Source organism: Littorina saxatilis, linkage group LG12, assembly GCF_037325665.1.
Source record: "Littorina saxatilis isolate snail1 linkage group LG12, US_GU_Lsax_2.0, whole genome shotgun sequence".
NCBI lineage: Eukaryota > Metazoa > Mollusca > Gastropoda > Littorinimorpha > Littorinidae > Littorina > Littorina saxatilis.
Window position 1 is genome coordinate 73,121,745 of NC_090256.1, and position 18,082 is coordinate 73,139,826.

The window sequence follows — 18,082 nt, forward strand, 5'->3', positions numbered from 1 at the left end:
TAATCACTGAGACTCGGCATGTAACCTCTACGTAATGTGTGTGTGTGTGTCAGTGTGTGTGTGTGTAATGTGTGTGTGTGTCAGTGTAATGTGTGTGTGTGTGTGTGTGTGTAATGTGTGTGTGTGTGTCAGTGCAGCATGGTGTGTGTGTGTGTGTGTGTGTGACGGTGTGTAATCTGTGTGTGTGTGCGTGTGTGTGTGTGTGTAGAATACCACTACACCGCCGGTTTACATACATGTGCGTATGTGCTGACAGCGAGCTATCAGTGTCGCCACTACGGTCTAAGTCTCTGTGCTCATTGTATGGTCGGTGGCACTGGACTTCTGAGCACAATACTGTCCCGAGGTGGAAAGACTTCTGACGGCTTTAGTCGAGTGCACCGGCCTGGCAAGCTTTGAAAGCATGATGTCAACCATGTTCTGGACTAATCGCAGCAAGATACTGACTGAGTCAGTCATTTCTCAATTTATGACATTGGCAAATTAGTCCATGACAGGAACTGCCAGTGACTCAGTGACGGTCTGGCAGTTATCTTTCCACTGCTAAACCAGCACTGTCGCTGAAATTTGCCAGACTTTACAACAACAACTTTTTTTTTTTTTTTTTTTTTTTTTGGGGGGGGGGGGGGGGTGTTACAAATCAGGATTTGAATACCAGCAAGCCCAGTTTCACGCTGAATGAGCGTGAGACAAAGAGGAAAACGGAAGTGCTTCTCCTTTCACAAAATTCCACATAAGAGGATAGTTCTCCATAGACTCTCCTGTCTCAGGTCTTCCACGTGCTATTTATGTTGTAAGCACTGAGTTATAAATATATATATAGATAATTGTAGTATGTGTATTTGTTCTCAATGGCTGCATGCCACCCAGGTCGGGCCCCGCATTCTTCCAGCGGAAAAGACAGAACGATGCATAGTACTAAGACAGGGTTTTGCCAGTAGCAGGAGGAAAACACAACGGGGGGAAAGGGGGCGGGGCACCCGATTTGTTGTAACACGGCACACATTTTGTCTGGGGGCATACACACAAAGCCGTGACCTCTAACCTCGCAACACAAGAGCACCCCTTCTTACACATCTACCGCGTACAGACACAGACACACACCAAGGTCACATCAACGTTTTTCACTTGCACGGCTACACAGGTGAGTCTTGTGATCACAAACTAACCTGCATGTATCTAACCTACATATCATGTCTCAGGTAACCGCAACTTTCGCCGAAACCGTGGGTGTCAGTCTAGAGAAAGTCAAAATGATTTGTTCGTTTTCGAGGAGCATGTTAAACACACTTGAATCTCAGTGTTTGCAGCAACAGGTACGAAGATCAATGTAGGCCCGGCTATCCCCCGTGAAAAAATAAGCACAGGTGTATTTCGCAAGCTGGCGTCGATCCAGGTTCGTTTTCACCTAGAAGTTACTGAGAGAGGGGCGGCCCTACCTGTTTGTGGTTTGGTCATGCTGTTTTGACGTGCTCTCTCTCTCTCTCTCTCTCTCTCTCTCTCTCTCTCTCTCTCTCTCTCTCTCTCTCTCAGTCTCTCTCTCTCTCACTCTCAGTCTCTCTCTCTCTCTCTCTCTCACTCTCTCTCTCATTCAGTCTCTCTCTCACTCTCTCTCTCTCACTCTCTCTCTCACTCTCTCTATCTCTCTCACTATCTCTCTCTGTCACTCTCTCTCTCTCTCTCTCTCTCTCTCTCTCTCTCTCTCTCTCTCTCTCTCTCTCTCTCTCTCTCTCTCTCTCTCTCTTTCAGGTAGCAGTCTCTGGAACACTCTTCCGACAATCCTACGGCAAACTAGCAGCACAAACGTTTTTAAGACCAGATACACGTCTTATCTCATGAAGTCTAAATAAACATCTGTTGTCGCTAGAATGGTTGTTAAAACCAACAACCGGTGCTTTTTAACAATGTATTACTATTTTTATATACACTGATTTTTTCGAATGCAGTGTATGTCAATGGGCATGGCATTCACAGCTTTGTTGCGTCAGTGCAATCTACTCTATAATTCTTAACTCATGTCAAATGAACTTACATTTTTCATTTAAGCAATGTATTGTATGTAAATTGATGATATGTTCTTACTTTCATTTTATTTTAATCATGTAGCAGTAGTTTTCTTTACTTGCTTATTCTTTAGCAATTTTAGACTAGTCCCTCTTTAAGGCGAGGGCCAGATGTAAAAAAGCAGATCATTGCTTACTCTGTTACCCTCCTTAAATAAAGAATTGTTCTTGTTCTTGTTCTCTCTCTCTCTCTCTCTCTCTCTCTCTCTCTCTCTCTCTCTCTCTCTCTCTCTCTCTCTCTCTCTCTCTCTCTCTCTCTCTCTCTCTCTCTCTCTCTCTCTCTCTCTCTCTCTCTCTCTCTCTCTCTCTTTGACGTGTTCCAGCTCAGAGGGGGAGCATGGAACTACGTTGGTTTTTGTTTCATGCACAAATAGTTGACTGTGTTCAGGATCCTACCCCTTCCCATATAGGTGCAGCAAGGGGTCTTCACAGGGAGTCGCACCCGTGAATGCAATGGAATCTCTCCCCTCCCCCCCCCCCTCTCCCCACCCCCATTAAAAGACATTAATTGTATCTTTTCAGATTTTGCTGATAATAATATCTAACCTATAAATGTGCCTCTGTTTCCAGACTCGCTCTCATTTCAGATCTGATTTTCTCAGACACACAACGCATTGTTCGTGTGCCTGTGACCCTTTCTCACAAGTCACTACTCTGTAGGAAGTTCCACTAACTACGGTTCGCCGCAGTTTTCGCTGTCGGTATCATAATCGTAGTAAATGTAGGAAGTTTCATCAGCTGTTCTGCGCGTTTCCCCACGCGAGTGTGTGCGTTGAAAGTACAGTCGAGTGATTCGTTACTGATTCATACACCTGTTCTGGTTTTTCCCAACAACCTGATAACGGCACTGACATTCCATTGTGGCTGTGCACCAAGGCGTGACTATAGATTGTCTAGTAACACAATGTGTGTGTGTGTGTGTGTGTGTGTGTGTGTGAGTGTTTGTGTGCCACGGTGAGTCACTGTGTGTGTGTGTGTGTGTATGTGTGTGTGTGTGTGTGTGTGAATGTGAAAGGCGTGACTATACATTGTCTAGTAACACAACTTGAACTGTGTTTGTGCCATGTTTGTGTAGTGTGTGTGCCATGTGTGTGTGTGTCTGTGTGTGCGATGTGTGTGTCTGTGTGTGCCATATGTGTGTGTGTGTGTGTGTGTGTGTGTGTGTGAATGTGAAAGGCGTGACTATACATTGTCTAGTAACACAAACTGTGTGTGTGCCATGTGTGTGTGTGTGTGTGTGTGTGTGTGTGTGTGTGTGTGTGCCATGTGTGTGTGTGTGTGTGTGCCATGTGTGTGTGTATGTGGGGGGGTGTCAGTGTTCGTGTGTGTGTGTGTGTGTGTGTGTGTCAGTGTGTGTGTGTGTGTGTGTGTGTCAGTGTCTGTGTGTGTGTGTGTGTGTGTGTCAGTGTCTGTGTGTGTGTGTGTGTGTGTGTGTGTGTGTGTGTGTGTGAAAGGCGTTACTATACGGATTGTCTAATAACACAATATGTGTAGTGTGTGTGTGTGTGTGTGTGTGTGTGCCGCGTGTGTGCTTCCTCAAGTATACAAACTGAAGAGTGAAGTACACAGACTGATGCTATCTAAGGGACATAACTCAACCTAAGTCTGCCACTAGCGTAGACCATTCGGTTGTCTTCCATCTCGAGCATCGATTCGTTCCTCCTTCAGCACTCGGAAGCTACGCTCTCAGTGGATAAGTTTAATGATTAATCAAAATATGTTATGCTGATCTTGTTGTGTAGCAGTATGGAGCTTCGTTTGCTCCCCTACATGCCAAGCGGCATAACGGGCAGTAAGTAAGTAATAGAGCTTCGTTATTCAAAGCACGATTTAATCTTAGATTCGGCATGACATACTTGTACCTGACTACAAAATAATCAGTTCACATCAGAGACCGTGCTATCAAAGAGTTAAAGCTGTGGTCTATTTATGACTTTCCGGGGCTACGAGGTTGAAAAATAGGGATAAAATCATGAACAGAATTCTGTACAGCAAACGCTACCCGAAACCCCACCTATACGGCGTGTATGACCTTGCGAGCTTCAGTCAACGCTTGAATTTCGCAGTGGTAACATCCGGTTTGCTCTCTCAGAGCTGAGCATATTTGTCGAGAAGGATCGAGCAGAAAAAATAAACGACTTGGCAGGGATTCGAACTCAAGGTCTCGGGGCCTCGAAATGTCGGGGCCGATGTCAATCAATCAATCAATATGAGGCTTATATCGCGCGTAGGCTATTCTGTGGGTACAGTTCTAAGCGCAGGGATTTTTATTTATTTATTTTTTTTTTTTGCAATTCATATCGCGCACATATTCAAGGCGCAGGGATTTATTTATGCCGTGTGAGAAGGAATTTTTTTACACAATACATCACGCATTCACATCGGCCAGCAGATCGCAGCCATTTCGGCGCATATCCTACTTTTCACGGCCTATAATTCCAAGTCACACGATGTCTTAACAAAGATTAAAAAAAAATTGATAATTTTAAATCTTTCTACGCTTGAATTACCATTCATGCGTTGCAAAAACGTAAAAATTGCCATTAAAATTTGCCTTTATTTGCACACATGTTTACACCGTCATGCTACACGACATTCGCGCCATGAAAATAGCTGCGATATCTCTATTTACAACATGCAAGAAAAATGACATGAACAGAAATTGAATCTCTCCAAAGCTCTGTGCAGTTGAAAACAGACATCTAAGAAATAGTTATACATGTACATGTATTCACTTCTGAACAATGGGCGGATAGAGATATAAATCATGCTGCTTCAAGAATAACATAACATAAATTCTTATCAATGTTTTTCCTTCTTTTTCTCGATTGGCGCAGTAGCCTAGTGGTTAGGACATGCGACACGAAGTCTCGAGGTCGAGAGTTCGAATCTTCGCCGGGGCGTTTATTTTTCCCCTTGATCTCTCTTGAAGATAAAATATGATCAGTCTTGAGAGAGCAAACCGGATGTTATCCCTGCAAAATTCAAGCGTTGACTGAAGCTCTCAGGGTCATACACGCCGTATAGGTGGGGTTTCGGGTAGCGTTTGCTGTACAGAATTCTGTACATGATTGTATCCCTATTTTTCAACCTCGTAGCCCCGAAAAGTCATAAATAGACCACAGCTTTAAATAACCTAACGATGAGAAAGCTCTTTGGTGCAAAACACGCTGTACGCTGGTATATCTCGCGACAATTTTACCGCCGATAACACGGGAATCCAAGGGCGGATCTGGGGGGGGGGGGGGGGCTACACGGGTTACGTAACCCCCCCCCCCCACCCCCCCAAAAAAGAGGTAATTTATTGGCTCAGGATGCACCAGATAAACTACTCACAAAAAGTTAGGGAACACCCTTCATTTTCATGTGTTTTTGCAAATCGATGCTATTGTCAAAACTTTGCAAGCTACAACGCTGATCTTACACACACGCACAGAGTGGACTCCTGCCTTTGTTGTACAGGCTTGGTGTGCTGCACGTGCTACTCGGGCGTCAGTGGCTGAGCGTTGAAAATTGGTGAAAAGTTGGAAAATGTTACCGTTTTATGCTGACTCACCATTTTTTCTATAGCGTGTTTCTGACAAAATGATGCACTGCACGTGGAAGCTTGATGCTTTGACTGTGAACACTGGTCACTGGTTACTCAATAAAAGCCAGGGCCTGGGCGGACCAGGGCACAACATCACGATGGTCGGACGACAGAAGTTAAGCCTGCTGGACAGAGGAAGAGCCATAGGGTGGTTCCAAGACGGTGTTGGCGTACGGGAGATTGCCACCACACCACAGAAGCCTTCTGGCAATCTCCCGTACGCCAACACCGTCTTGGAACCACCCTATGGCTCTTCCTCTGTCTGGGCGAACGTGGAAGACGTGTTCCTCTCGATAAAAAAATTTACAAAAATGAATTTGGAGAAATTTTGACAATGTCATACTACAAGAAGTCGCGTGAAGCGATATAAAAACATATTTATCCTACATACGTGAGAGAGACACCCGTGAGATAATAATCGTTCAAATCACACGTGTGTATAACATTTAAATGAGGTCATGTCAAGCAAGTCTGGCAGGGACCTGTTTTTTCACTGCTTATGATGCCAAAGTCACCGAGACAAACGTCATTATAGAAACAAAAATTGCGCTCGCTAATTACCCTCGATGAATCTTTAGAACTAACACGTCACGCCACACTTTCAGAGTGACGTTTCTTTGCTTTGACGTAATAGATTGCACGAGGCTTTAGAAGAGATCGAGGTTCCAAAACAAGCGTCTTCAATTTAGCTGCCTCGACTGCAAGATATTTTAAGTAAAATACACGTAAGTACAGTATGTAGGATAAACAGAATACTACATGGCTTGCTGTGTCGTACCAGATTTACACTCGTTGCTTTTTCAAATAGTGAACAGCTCGCTTTCGCTCGCAGTTCAATATTTAAAAAAACAACTCGTGTAAATCTGGTACGACACAGCAAGCCATGTAGCATTCTCTATAGTCAAGCTGTCGGCATCAAAGTAACAGATTAACACCATAAAACAGTCATCGCCGAGACTATATTAAGATAGTCTCGAGTAATCACATCAAAAGACCGAGACGGGTCACGCTCGTATCCGCGTAGCGTGCGAACGCAGTACTTACTTAACCTAGTTTCTGTAATTCTGAGCTCATTTTTAGAGTAAACATGACATATGTATATCTTTTTGAATTCAGGAGGAATTGAGGAATACGATTCAATCATTTTTAAATCTGTAAGTGAAAACTCGATTTTAATGACAACTATAATGAGTAAACTAATTAACTAATTTTTACGCTGCCAAGCTGAAATTCAATCCCATAGTCCGGACTTCGTCGAAGATTGCTTAACAAAATTTCAATCAATTTGATGGAAAAATGAGGGCGTGATAGTGCTGCCTCAACTTTCACAAAAAGCCGGATATGACGTCATCAAAGACATTTATCGAAAAAATGAAAAAACCATCTGGGGATATCATACCCAGGAACTCTCATGTCAAATTTCATGAAGATCGGTCCAGTAGTTTTCTTTGAATCGCTCTACACACTCGCACACACGCACAGACAGACAGACACACACACACACACACACACACACTCACTCACACACACACATACACCACGAGAGAGAGAGAGAGAGAGAGAGAGAGAGAGAGAGAGAGAGAGAGAGAGAGAGAGAGAGAGAGAGAGAGAGATATATATTATCCTTTGAATTGTGAGCGGGGTAAGGTGGGAGGAGGGTGTGGGAGTCGAGAGAGGCAGTCTCTGTCAATATGTATGATGGGTGTGCTTTAAAAAAAAAGGTTTTTAAACATATTTTGTCATATTTTCATATTGTTTGCTGACAGCAACCATGGACTGGCGGGAGGCGTGGGTGATGACGATGGGGGTGGAGCCGGAGGGGCCCTACGTACCCCCGTACGTCGCCTCCCTCATCTTCTTCTTCATCAACATGGTGGTGGGGGTGGGGCTCCGTGGGCTGACCAGGCTCCTCGTGTCCCGCAGCGTCAGGGGTCACGTCCTGGACTTCCTGTGTACCATGGAGGCGTGTGCTTACTTCTTCGAGAACAACTTCGTGGTCAAGTACTACGGCTACACCTGGCTAGCCGTGGCCATCATTGCCCAGCTCTACGTTTGTGCCAGGACCTTTGGCGACAACATCGACAACCCCGTCAAGGCCTTCCACGGCTGGCTGATTGGTGAGTTGCAAAGAGAATATCGCTGAGGTAGGTGGATGTTGCGTATTCACATTCACTGTCACGGTCCAGTCAATAGTATACGGTTGGATCCGACATAATATGCTTTGAGACTCGGTGTAGGTAAGCAAAGAACCAAATTAGAAAAATACAGATGTATCGCTTTTTGTGTGCGTGCGGGTTTTGTTGTTTGTTTGTTTGTTTGTTTGTTTGTTTGTTTGGTTGGGTTTTTTTTTTTGGGGGGGGGGGGGTTGTTCTATTGTTCTGATGTCGATATGAACAGCGAATAGTTTCAAATCCAAATATATCTTTCTGATTGTAAGTTTGTTATGAAGACCCCACCATAAGTCGTAGGCTCGTTGTTATTTTCACTTTATGATGATCTAAATTTGACTAACATGTAAAACAGAAATAAAACATTGTGCAAAACAAAATTCAAAGCGGTTTACGTTTCTTGATTTTTGTGTTAAGTTTATTCTCTGTTACAGTTATAACTACAAGATAGATAAAAGAAAAACCACACAACTAAATATCAGAGCTTTTCGAGCATTTAATTACTGACACTATGTTTCTCATGAACAGGCCAGATAAGCCTCCTCCAAGCGCTGATCAAGATCGTGGTGACCGCCCTGGCGGGTCTGGCCTCCTACCGCCTCGCGCGACTCATCTGGTCCTTGGACCTCATCGAGGATCATCACGAGCGCTTCTACGAGGTCACGTGCGGCAGCGACCTGCAGGTGACGCTGGTGACGGGTCTGGTGATCGAGATGGCGGCCTGCCTGTCCGACCTGTGGCTTGGGCTGCAGACCTTGTCCTCCATGACAGTTCTTGACGAGTTCGTCAAGTACCTCAACGCTGCCCTCATGATTGTCTTTGGTGAGTTGTAGTTACACAGAAACAGGTTCCTGATTGCGAGCTAATGCAGAGGCTTCTTCTTGTAGCTGTGCTGTTCAGTCAGTGTACTTTATTGTCTATCGTATTTAAAGGAGGAAGAGTAACACGTAGACACTATTATCTGGCAGGACATTCCTCTTGTAAACGAGAAAGACTTTGCTGCTTTTTGCAGATTTTGTTCACAAATGTAAACTCGATACGAACATGTCATACGGATGTTCCACACGGGGGATAACCGGTCAAATGCCGAACAGAAGCCGAATGCCGCTCATGACACGTGTGAAGGCAAGTTTTGTCTGTTTTCTAGGTATTGTTTGATTTATGTCGGGATTTAAGGTAAGCTACTGATTCAGCGATGACTAAATTTGTTTCTCGATGCATAAAAAGTCAGGGAGCGATTGATATTTGCCCGTAAATATCCTTCAAAGCTGAAAATGTCCGCGATCGAGCACCGGAAATGGCTGTTCGATGGGTTTTGCAAGTAGAAATGTGCTTTATTTCACCAAATCAGCTCGTATTTGGTATGGGTACGGGATTCTAGAGGACGAAGGAGTCATAAGAGGTGCAAAGAAGTGCTATTTGGGAGTAGAATAAATCTTCCGAGACAGTAGACAAGAGAAGGTCATATTTGAGAGAGGAGCGCGTAGGCCGATTGTCTTTCCGACAAGCGAATGATACAGCAGATTAATCATTCGTTTTGACCAGAAACCTAGTCTCTAGTTTTTATGAATGAGTTTTTTAATTAAAACAATCACGAGAACTCTCTCGCTTAGCCTAATGGCTGTTCGATGGGTTTCGCAAGTAGAAATGTGCTTTATTTCACCAAATCAGCTCGTATAAATTTGACATCGGTTTGGTATATATATATATTTTTTCTAATCCTACCGCGAACTGGATAGCAGACGCGGCACGACTGTTGCACCACACTTTGAAGTAATCCCACACTTTGAAGTAAATTACTTCAAAGTGTGGGGATGTGCCCCACACTTTGAAGTAAACCCATTTTTTACTTCAAAGTGTGGGGGGATCTTCCCACACGTTGAAGTAAACTCAGTTTTTACTTCAAAGTGTGGGGGGATCTTCCCACACTTTGAAGTAACTTACTTCAAAGCGTGGGACTTTTGCATTGCCTGTTTGAGCCTGATGATTTTGTCAAAAAAATGGCAGTCTTTTGGATGAGTGAACAGAAAAAGTGAGCGAGCCAAGAAACATAGTGATGTTTGTTATCAGGCTTTAAAGGCATATGTACGCGCTCCCGTGTTTACAAAGTGTAGTTTGCCCATAATCGATGTCAAACGCACCATAAGACCATGTAATGACGATATGTCGCCATGCGCGGACCATATACATGCATTACAGCTTGTTCTAGCCTCTGAAAAAGTGAGGATGTCAACAAAGACGCGGAGTTATTTCCCTTGCGTCAACGCTACCTCTGTTGGCAAATCTATAAATAGGACGATCTAGATCAAAATAAAAATTCAAATATCTCAACATTTAAGGGGTCCTAGACCACAATATCTTGCAGGGAACTTAGTTTAGCATGTCTCCAGCTGTGGGTAAAGCAATTAGCGTGTATAGTCATCGAGTACATATGGCTTTAAGCAATGTCCCATTGTTGAGTGTGACGAAAACTCGTGGTGACGATTTTAAAACATGTTGGGTCACGCATGGTCCAATCTTACATGGTCCAACCTTACATGGTCCAACATTACATGGTCCAACATTACATGGTCCAACCTTACATGGTCCATATATATTATTGGACCATGTAAGATTGGACCATGTAAGATTGGACCATGTAAGATTGGACCATGTAAGGTTGGACCATGTAAGGTTGCACCATGTAAGGTTGGACCATGTAAGGTTGGACCATGTAATATTGGACCATGTAAGATTGGACCATGTAAGGTTGGACCATGCAAGGTTGGACCATGTAAGATTGGACCATGTAAGGTTGGACCATGTAAGATTGGACCATGTAAGGTTGGACATGGTAAGGTTAGACCATGTAAGGTTGGACCATGTAAGGTTGTCCATGTAAGGTTGGACCATGCAAGGTTGGACCATGCAAGGTTGGACCATGTAAGATTGGACCATGTAAGGTTGGACCATGTAAGATTGGACCATGCAAGGTTGGACCATGCAAGGTTGGACCATGCAAGGTTGGACCATGTAAGATTGGACCATGTAAGGTTGGACCATGTAAGATTGGACCATGTAAGATTGGACCATGCACGATTGGACCATGTAAGGTTGGACCATGTAAGATTGGACCATGTAAGATTGGACCATGTAAGGTTGGACCATGTAAGGTTGGACCATGTAAGGTTGGACCATGTAAGGTTGGACCATGCGTGACCCAACATGTTTTAAAATCGTCACCACGAGTTTTCGTCATACTCAACAATGGGACATTGCTTAAAGGCATATGTACGCGCTCCCGTGTTTACAAAGTGTAGTTTGCCCATAATCGATGTCAAACGCACCATAAGACCATTATAATGACGATATGTCACCATGCGCGGACCATAATACATGCATTACAGCTTGTTCTAGCCTCTGAAAAAGTGAGGATGTCAACAAAGCCGCGGTGTTAGCTCCCTTGCATCAACGTTACATGTGTTGCCAAATCTATAAATAGGACGATCCAGATCAAAATGAAAATTAACATATCTCAACATTGAAGGGGTCCTAGACCACAATATTTTGCAGGGAACTTAATTTAGCATGTCTCCAGCTGTTGGTAAAGCAATTAGCGTGTATAGTCATCGAGTACATATGCCTTTAAAGCCTGATAACAAACATCCCTATGTTTCTTGGCTCGCTCACTTTTTCTGTTCACTCATCCAAAAGACTTTGCCATTTTTTTTGACAAAATCATCAGGCTCAAACAGGCGATGCAAAAGTCCCACGCTTTGAAGTAAGTTACTTCAAAGTGTGGGAAGATCCCCCCACACTTTGAAGTAAAAACTGAGTTTACTTCAAAGTGTGGGAAGATCCCCCCCACACTTTGAAGTAAAAAATGGGTTTACTTCAAAGTGTGGGGCACATCCCCACACTTTGAAGTAATTTACTTCAAAGTGTGGGATTACTTCAATCAATCAATCAATGAGGCTTATATCGCGCATATTCCGTGGGTACAGTTCTAGGCGCTCTGCAGTGATGCCGTGTGAGATGAAATTTTATACGGCCAGTAATTGCAGCCATTTCGGCGCATATTTACCTTTCACGGCCTATTATTCCAAGTCACACGGGTATAGGTAGACAATTATTAACTGTGCCTAAGCAATTTTTGCCAGGAAAGACCCTTTTGTCAATCGTGGGATCTTTAACGTGCACACCCAATGTAGTGTACACGGGGGGGGGGGGGGGGGGGGGGGGTTCGGACACCGAAGAGAGTCTGCACACAAATTTGACTCTGAAATAAATTTCCGCCGAACCTGGGATCGAACTCACGCTGACAGCGGCCAACTGAATACAAATCCAGCGCGCTACCAACTGAGCTATATCCCCTTCAAAGTGTGGTGCAACAGTCGTGCCGCGTCTGCTATCCAGTTCGCGGTAGGATTAGAAAATATATATATATATACCAAACCGATGTCAAATACGAGCTGATTTGGTGAAATAAAGCACATTTCTACTTGCGAAACCCATCGAACAGCCATTAGGCTAAGCGAGAGAGTTCTCGTGATTGTTTTAATTAAAAAACTCATTCATAAAAACTAGAGACTAGGTTTCTGGTCAAAACGAATGATTAATCTGCTGTATCATTCGCTTGTCGGAAAGACAATCGGCCTACGCGCTCCTCTCTCAAATATGACCTTCTCTTGTCTACTGTCTCGGAAGATTTATTCTACTCCCAAATAGCACTTCTTTGCACCTCTTATGACTCCTTCGTCCTCTAGAATCCCGTACCCACACCAAATACGAGCTGATTTGGTGAAATAAAGCACATTTCTACTTGCAAAACCCATCGAACAGCCATTTCCGGTGCTCGATCGCGGACATTTTCAGCTTTGAAGGATATTTACGGGCAAATATCAATCGCTCCCTGACTTTTTATGCATCGAGAAACAAATTTAGTCATCGCTGAATCAGTAGCTTACCTTAAATCCCGACATAAATCAAACAATACCTAGAAAACAGACAAAACTTGCCTTCACACGTGTCATGAGCGGCATTCGGCTTCTGTTCGGCATTTGACCGGTTATCCCCCGTGTTCCAAGCAATCTAAACTGACTGATGATGAATTTTAATAAATGTACAAAAACAATATCCAGTTAGTAAAGGCCAACATCGGTGCCCGGCAACTGGAGCTCTAGTGTCTTGTGCTGGTAACACTAAATTTAGCTCTGTGGTCTTCTACTATGACAAAGCTTGCATGGTCTTCTACTATGACAAAGCTTGCATGGTCTTCTACTATGACAAAGCTTGCATGGTCTTCTACTATGACAAAGCTTGCATGGTCTTCTACTATGACAAAGCTTGCATGGTCTCCAGGGCTGAGGTGCACGAAAAAGTTACCCAAAACCAGGAGCCAGCCAAATCACACACACACACACCACACCAAACCACACACACCATACACACACACACCACACCACACACCACACACACACCACACACACCACACCACACGCACACACACACACCCCCCACACACACACCCACACACAACACACCACACACACACCACACCACACACACACACACCCCACACACACACACCCACACACACACACACACACACACCACACCACACACACACACACACACACACACACCACACACACACACACACACACACACCACACACACACACACACCACACCACACACACACACACACACACCACATCACACACACACACACACTGGCACACACACACACACACACACCTCAGTTTCAACCAATCCGACCCTGCGGCTGGCTCCCGTTGGGGTGGTAACTTTTTCGTGCGTCTCAGCCCTGTAGACGGATGTTTTCCACTTTGTGTTGGGGGGGGGGGGGGCAGATATGGTAATTCGAATCCAGGCCGGGACACGGGTCAACTTTATGTGCAGACTCAGAAAGGGTATCCATGTCCCACCCCCGTGTCACCACAGTGGCACACCAAAAACCTCGGTCATACTGCCATAAGTGCATATGGCTGATCACACCTTAACACGCACACAACTGTATATATCTCATCTAGAGTCGGGTAAACACCCGGTAAAATGCCCATAATGGTTTCACCGTGAGGGCGTAAAACAGCAGTATCATCAAATCCAAAGACAAAGAGACGTTCCAAAATTCTGAATAAAAAAACAAGAAAGGTAAGTTGTTGGAACGGTTGTTATTTACAAAACAATACGTTACAGTCACAGATATTTCGACCCATATAAAAATGTTTATATTTAAAAAAAAAAAAGTTGTTTGATTTTCAACATTATCATCATTTTGTGTTGACAGGTCTGCAAACGACCGGGATGTACTTCAACCCTGCTATGGCCACCGGGCACACGCTGGGCTGTGGAGGTACTCAATACTGGGAGCACTTTGCCGTCTACTGGATCGGTCCCTTCCTGGGATGTTTCTTGGCAACATTCCTTGACCGTCTTCTGCACATCGACGTCGTCAGCAAATCTCCCGCGCAGCCTCCGCCACCCCCACCTCCATCTTCGTCCTCGAAGAAGAAGAAAAAGAAAGAATGAGACTGAGAGAGGAGAGAGGGCTAGGTTTTCCACGTGGCCTTGTAGTGGCGGCGACTTCCAACTTGCGTACAAGGCAGAGAAACGATGAAAAAAGGATGATGGTAACAAGTTATCGTTCTTCGAGGCGAGACCACACATGTGCCCACAAAACAATCTTGGCCTTGCATAAAATGCAGAAATTAAAAAAACAAAAACAATTATGATAAAAACTCAAATTAAAAGGAGATATTACTGGGAGTATTGATGGAGATTGTGGCCTTACATCATATCATCGCCTTTGCAAAACAAATGAGAAGAGAAGATCTACGAGTCTACAATTTCGTGTTCTTATGGCACATGTCAGAGGCAGCCTTGGTCATGCGTTTGCAGTAACTGAAGCATGGGGATTTTGTTGTGGCTGTCTTTGGAAAAAGAGGCAGTAAAACGAACAAATGTGACGTGTAGAGAGTTTATAAAGATCACGTCACATACCTGTCTACGACTTCTATTTCAGCCGAAGAACACGAAACATGCAGCAAATGAAGTCCCGACCGAGTTGGTCATGTGGATGGTCAAACGCATACAATTTACCTTTCTGCAGGTGTGATGTTGTGTGATTCTATTAGCTTCTTCTTGGCATTTCCGGACACTTCCTTGCATTTATTCTGTACTGTTTTGCGTCAGAAAATACTCGTAGTGATTTTACAGTTGTAACACCTGACGTGAGATAACTATTTCCTTTGGTGCCGTGTTTTCATTCCTTGTAGCATTCCGTTGAGATTTTCCCCCGCTTGTTGTTTTCCTTGAGGATTGATCATATAGTGTGTGCCCACGTGTGTTCCAATGGAAAGGCCATCTCTGGGTTGACCATTCTTGACTCGAAACTGTTTGGGAGCGCAAGTGACGGTGTTCCTACAAGCGAACTGAAGTATTTTTTCCTGCTTTGGATTGTTCTTGCATGAACAATTGACTAACAGTATTTAGTTCTGTTCAAAGTTATTACAAGTGACTAGTTTCTACCATGGAACTGTAGTATTGTTCCTGCTTTTGATTCGGTGTTCTAGCATGAACAGTTAACCAATAGTATTTGAGTCTGTTCAAAGTTAGTAGGTGGCCTAGTTTGTACCAGCGAACTGAAGTATTTTTCCTGCTTTTGATTCGGTGTTCTAGCATGAACAGTTAACTAATAGTATTTAAGTCTGTTCAAAGTTATTAGGTGCCCTAGTTTCTACCAGCGAACTGAAGTAGTTTTCCTGCTTTGGGTTCTTCTTGCATGAACAGTTAACTAATAGTATTTAAGTCCGTTGATGAAAGTTATTACTTAGTGTCCCGTGATGTTGTTAGGTATTACCACCACCGGCTGAGTGACAACACAAGTTTGTAAAGCAACAACGAAGCCACATGACTGCAAACAATAAACGAACCTGGTCAGTATTAAGTTTTCAAGAGTAAGGCAGATTGGGTTAACCAGTTAACCATTCTCAGCGAACCATTCCTCTGTCCCTTTACTGAGTTTTAATAAAAACAGTCCCCTGAAGTGATTTTGTTGTTAAAGTTTGTATTGTTGATACTGGTAATCAACGGAGCGTGCTGTTCGGAATTCCTGCAGGTACGACCGCTAGATGTTCATATTTTACGCTAAGTTGTATAAGTCGGAGGGTAAACCGTGCATTGACGACCGCTAGATGTTCATATTTTACGCTAAGTTGTTTAAGTCGGAGGGTAAACCGTGCATTGACGACTTCGACGATGTTTTATGACTAAGTTTGGCAGATTGGCACTGTTGGTGTCAACACAAGAAATCGATAAATCCATCACAAAAAGGTCCCACCCGGCGCTGTGCGTTTAAGCCAGAGGGTAAACCGTGCATTTATGACTAAGACGGTGTTCTTTAGGTCAGAGGGTAAACTGTAAATAATATGTCAATCATTTTTGACGCCGTAGAGCAAAATTTATGTTCAAACTTCCCTTTTTTCTGTATTTCTGTCTGTCTGTCTCTGTCTGTCCGTGTGTCTGTCTGTCTGTCTGTCTCTGTCTCTCTCTCCGCGCACACCCCTTGTATTCAGACTCATTCTGTATACATGTTTGTGAAATAAACTGCCAACGGGTACAAAACCGATGCTCCCCAGCATGTCGTAAGAGGCGACTAACGGATTCTGTTTCTCCTTTTACCCTTGTGAAGTGTTTCTTGTATAGAATATAGTCGATTTTTGTAAAGATTTTAGTCAAGCAGTATGTAAGAAATGTTAAGTCCTTTGTACTGGAAACTTGCATTCTCCCAGTAAGGTAATATATTGTACTACGTTGCAAGCCCCTGGAGCAAATTTTTGATTAGTGCTTTTGTAAACAAGAAACAATTGACAAGTGGCTCTATCCCATCTCCCCCCTTTCCCCGTCGCGATATAACCTTCGTGGTTGAAAACGACGTTAAACACCAAATAAATAAATAAAGAAAGAACGGGTACAAAATCAAAATAATGAAAAATATGCTAGTGAGTCCTTCCCCCGAACAAAACACGTCATTCTCACGTGATTTATATGCCTTTTCTACATGCATTTATAGACCTGTGATACAATCTGTCAATGCCAGCTATTTTGTGTGTTACTGCCTATGTCTCCTATATTATACATTACGCAATAATAAATTACTCGTATTTACCTGACTTAGATATGATTTTTGAAGCCTTTCCACTACACTTGTTTTTGTTGTCGCAAGTTTGGTATTAAAATTTGCACCGGTACCCCAAACAAGGTGTTCGAATCTTAATTATGTGTGGTCTGTTTCTTTGCTTAAACATGGCATCTGGTCATGTGCGATTGAAATTCAACAGCCAGGCTGATTTATGCACAGATCGGGACGGGTTTTATGCACAGATCGGGACGGGTTTTATGCACAGATCGGGACGGTTTTTATTAATTATCTGGTTACTAAACCATACACTCTAAATGTCATGGACACATTTTCCGTACTTATGTGATCACAATGTGCAGAAGTGTGCTAAAAGCAACACTAACAATTGGTAAATACTTTATAATTTAGTGTTCACATTTGAGCACATTGTGTTTATCACGTGCCATACTTCTTTTCGTCCCGCTCTGTGTTCAAAACTGGTCACAGTAAGCGAGTTCAAAAGTTTGGAGTGTATGCAAAATTAATTTAGCAAAATCTTCTCCCTCTGCAAAGGGAGCATCCACTGATCAAGGCAGTTGATTTTTGAAGGATATTTGTTTGTTTGCTTAACGCCCAGCCGACCACGAAGGGCCATATCAGGGCGGTGCTGCTTTGACATAATTATAACGTGCGCCACACACAAGACAGAAGTCGCAGCACAGGCTTCATGTCTCACCCAGTCACATTATTCTGACACCGGACCAACCAGTCCTAGCACTAACCCCATAATGCCAGACGCCAGGCGGAGCAGCCACTAGATTGCCAATTTTAAAGTCTTAGGTATGACCCAGCCGGGGTTCGAACCCACGACCTCCCGATCACGGGGCGGACGCCTTACCACTTGGCCAATCGTGCCGGTCAAGTTGAAGGATGCTCTGACACAACGTAAACCCGGGACATGATCGTTTACACGGGAAGGAAGATATCTTTAAATGACAGTGAACAAAATAATACATGTTGTTGTTGTTGTCATTGTTTTTGGTGCCGATATCATAACTGACCCCTATGTTAATCTGAGAAATGTATCCCCCCCCCCCCCAAAAAAAAAAAAAAAAAAAAAAAATGCATAAAATGCCGCA

At 43.6% G+C, this 18,082-nt stretch overlaps 1 protein-coding gene across 1 annotated transcript; it reads left to right on the top strand.

Annotated features, from left to right (window-relative positions):
- Positions 1–1,090: 1,090 nt before the first annotated feature.
- LOC138982746 (aquaporin-11-like) lies at positions 1,091–17,089 on the top strand. Its single transcript, XM_070356079.1, has 4 exons — positions 1,091–1,144; positions 7,419–7,769; positions 8,349–8,642; positions 14,112–17,089. The coding sequence occupies exons 2-4, from the start codon at positions 7,424–7,426 to the stop codon at positions 14,351–14,353; spliced, it is 882 nt and encodes a 293-aa protein (XP_070212180.1). The 5' UTR covers positions 1,091–1,144; positions 7,419–7,423; the 3' UTR covers positions 14,354–17,089.
- Positions 17,090–18,082: the final 993 nt, after the last annotated feature.

Coding starts and splice junctions, on each gene's coding strand:
- LOC138982746 (XM_070356079.1), top strand. CDS start 7,424: ATGGACTGGCGGGAGGCGTGGGTGATGACGATGGGGGTGGAGCCGGAG. Junction 7,770..8,348: donor CTTCCACGGCTGGCTGATTG/GTGAGTTGCAAA, acceptor TCTCATGAACAG/GCCAGATAAGCCTCCTCCAA. Junction 8,643..14,111: donor TGCCCTCATGATTGTCTTTG/GTGAGTTGTAGT, acceptor TTGTGTTGACAG/GTCTGCAAACGACCGGGATG.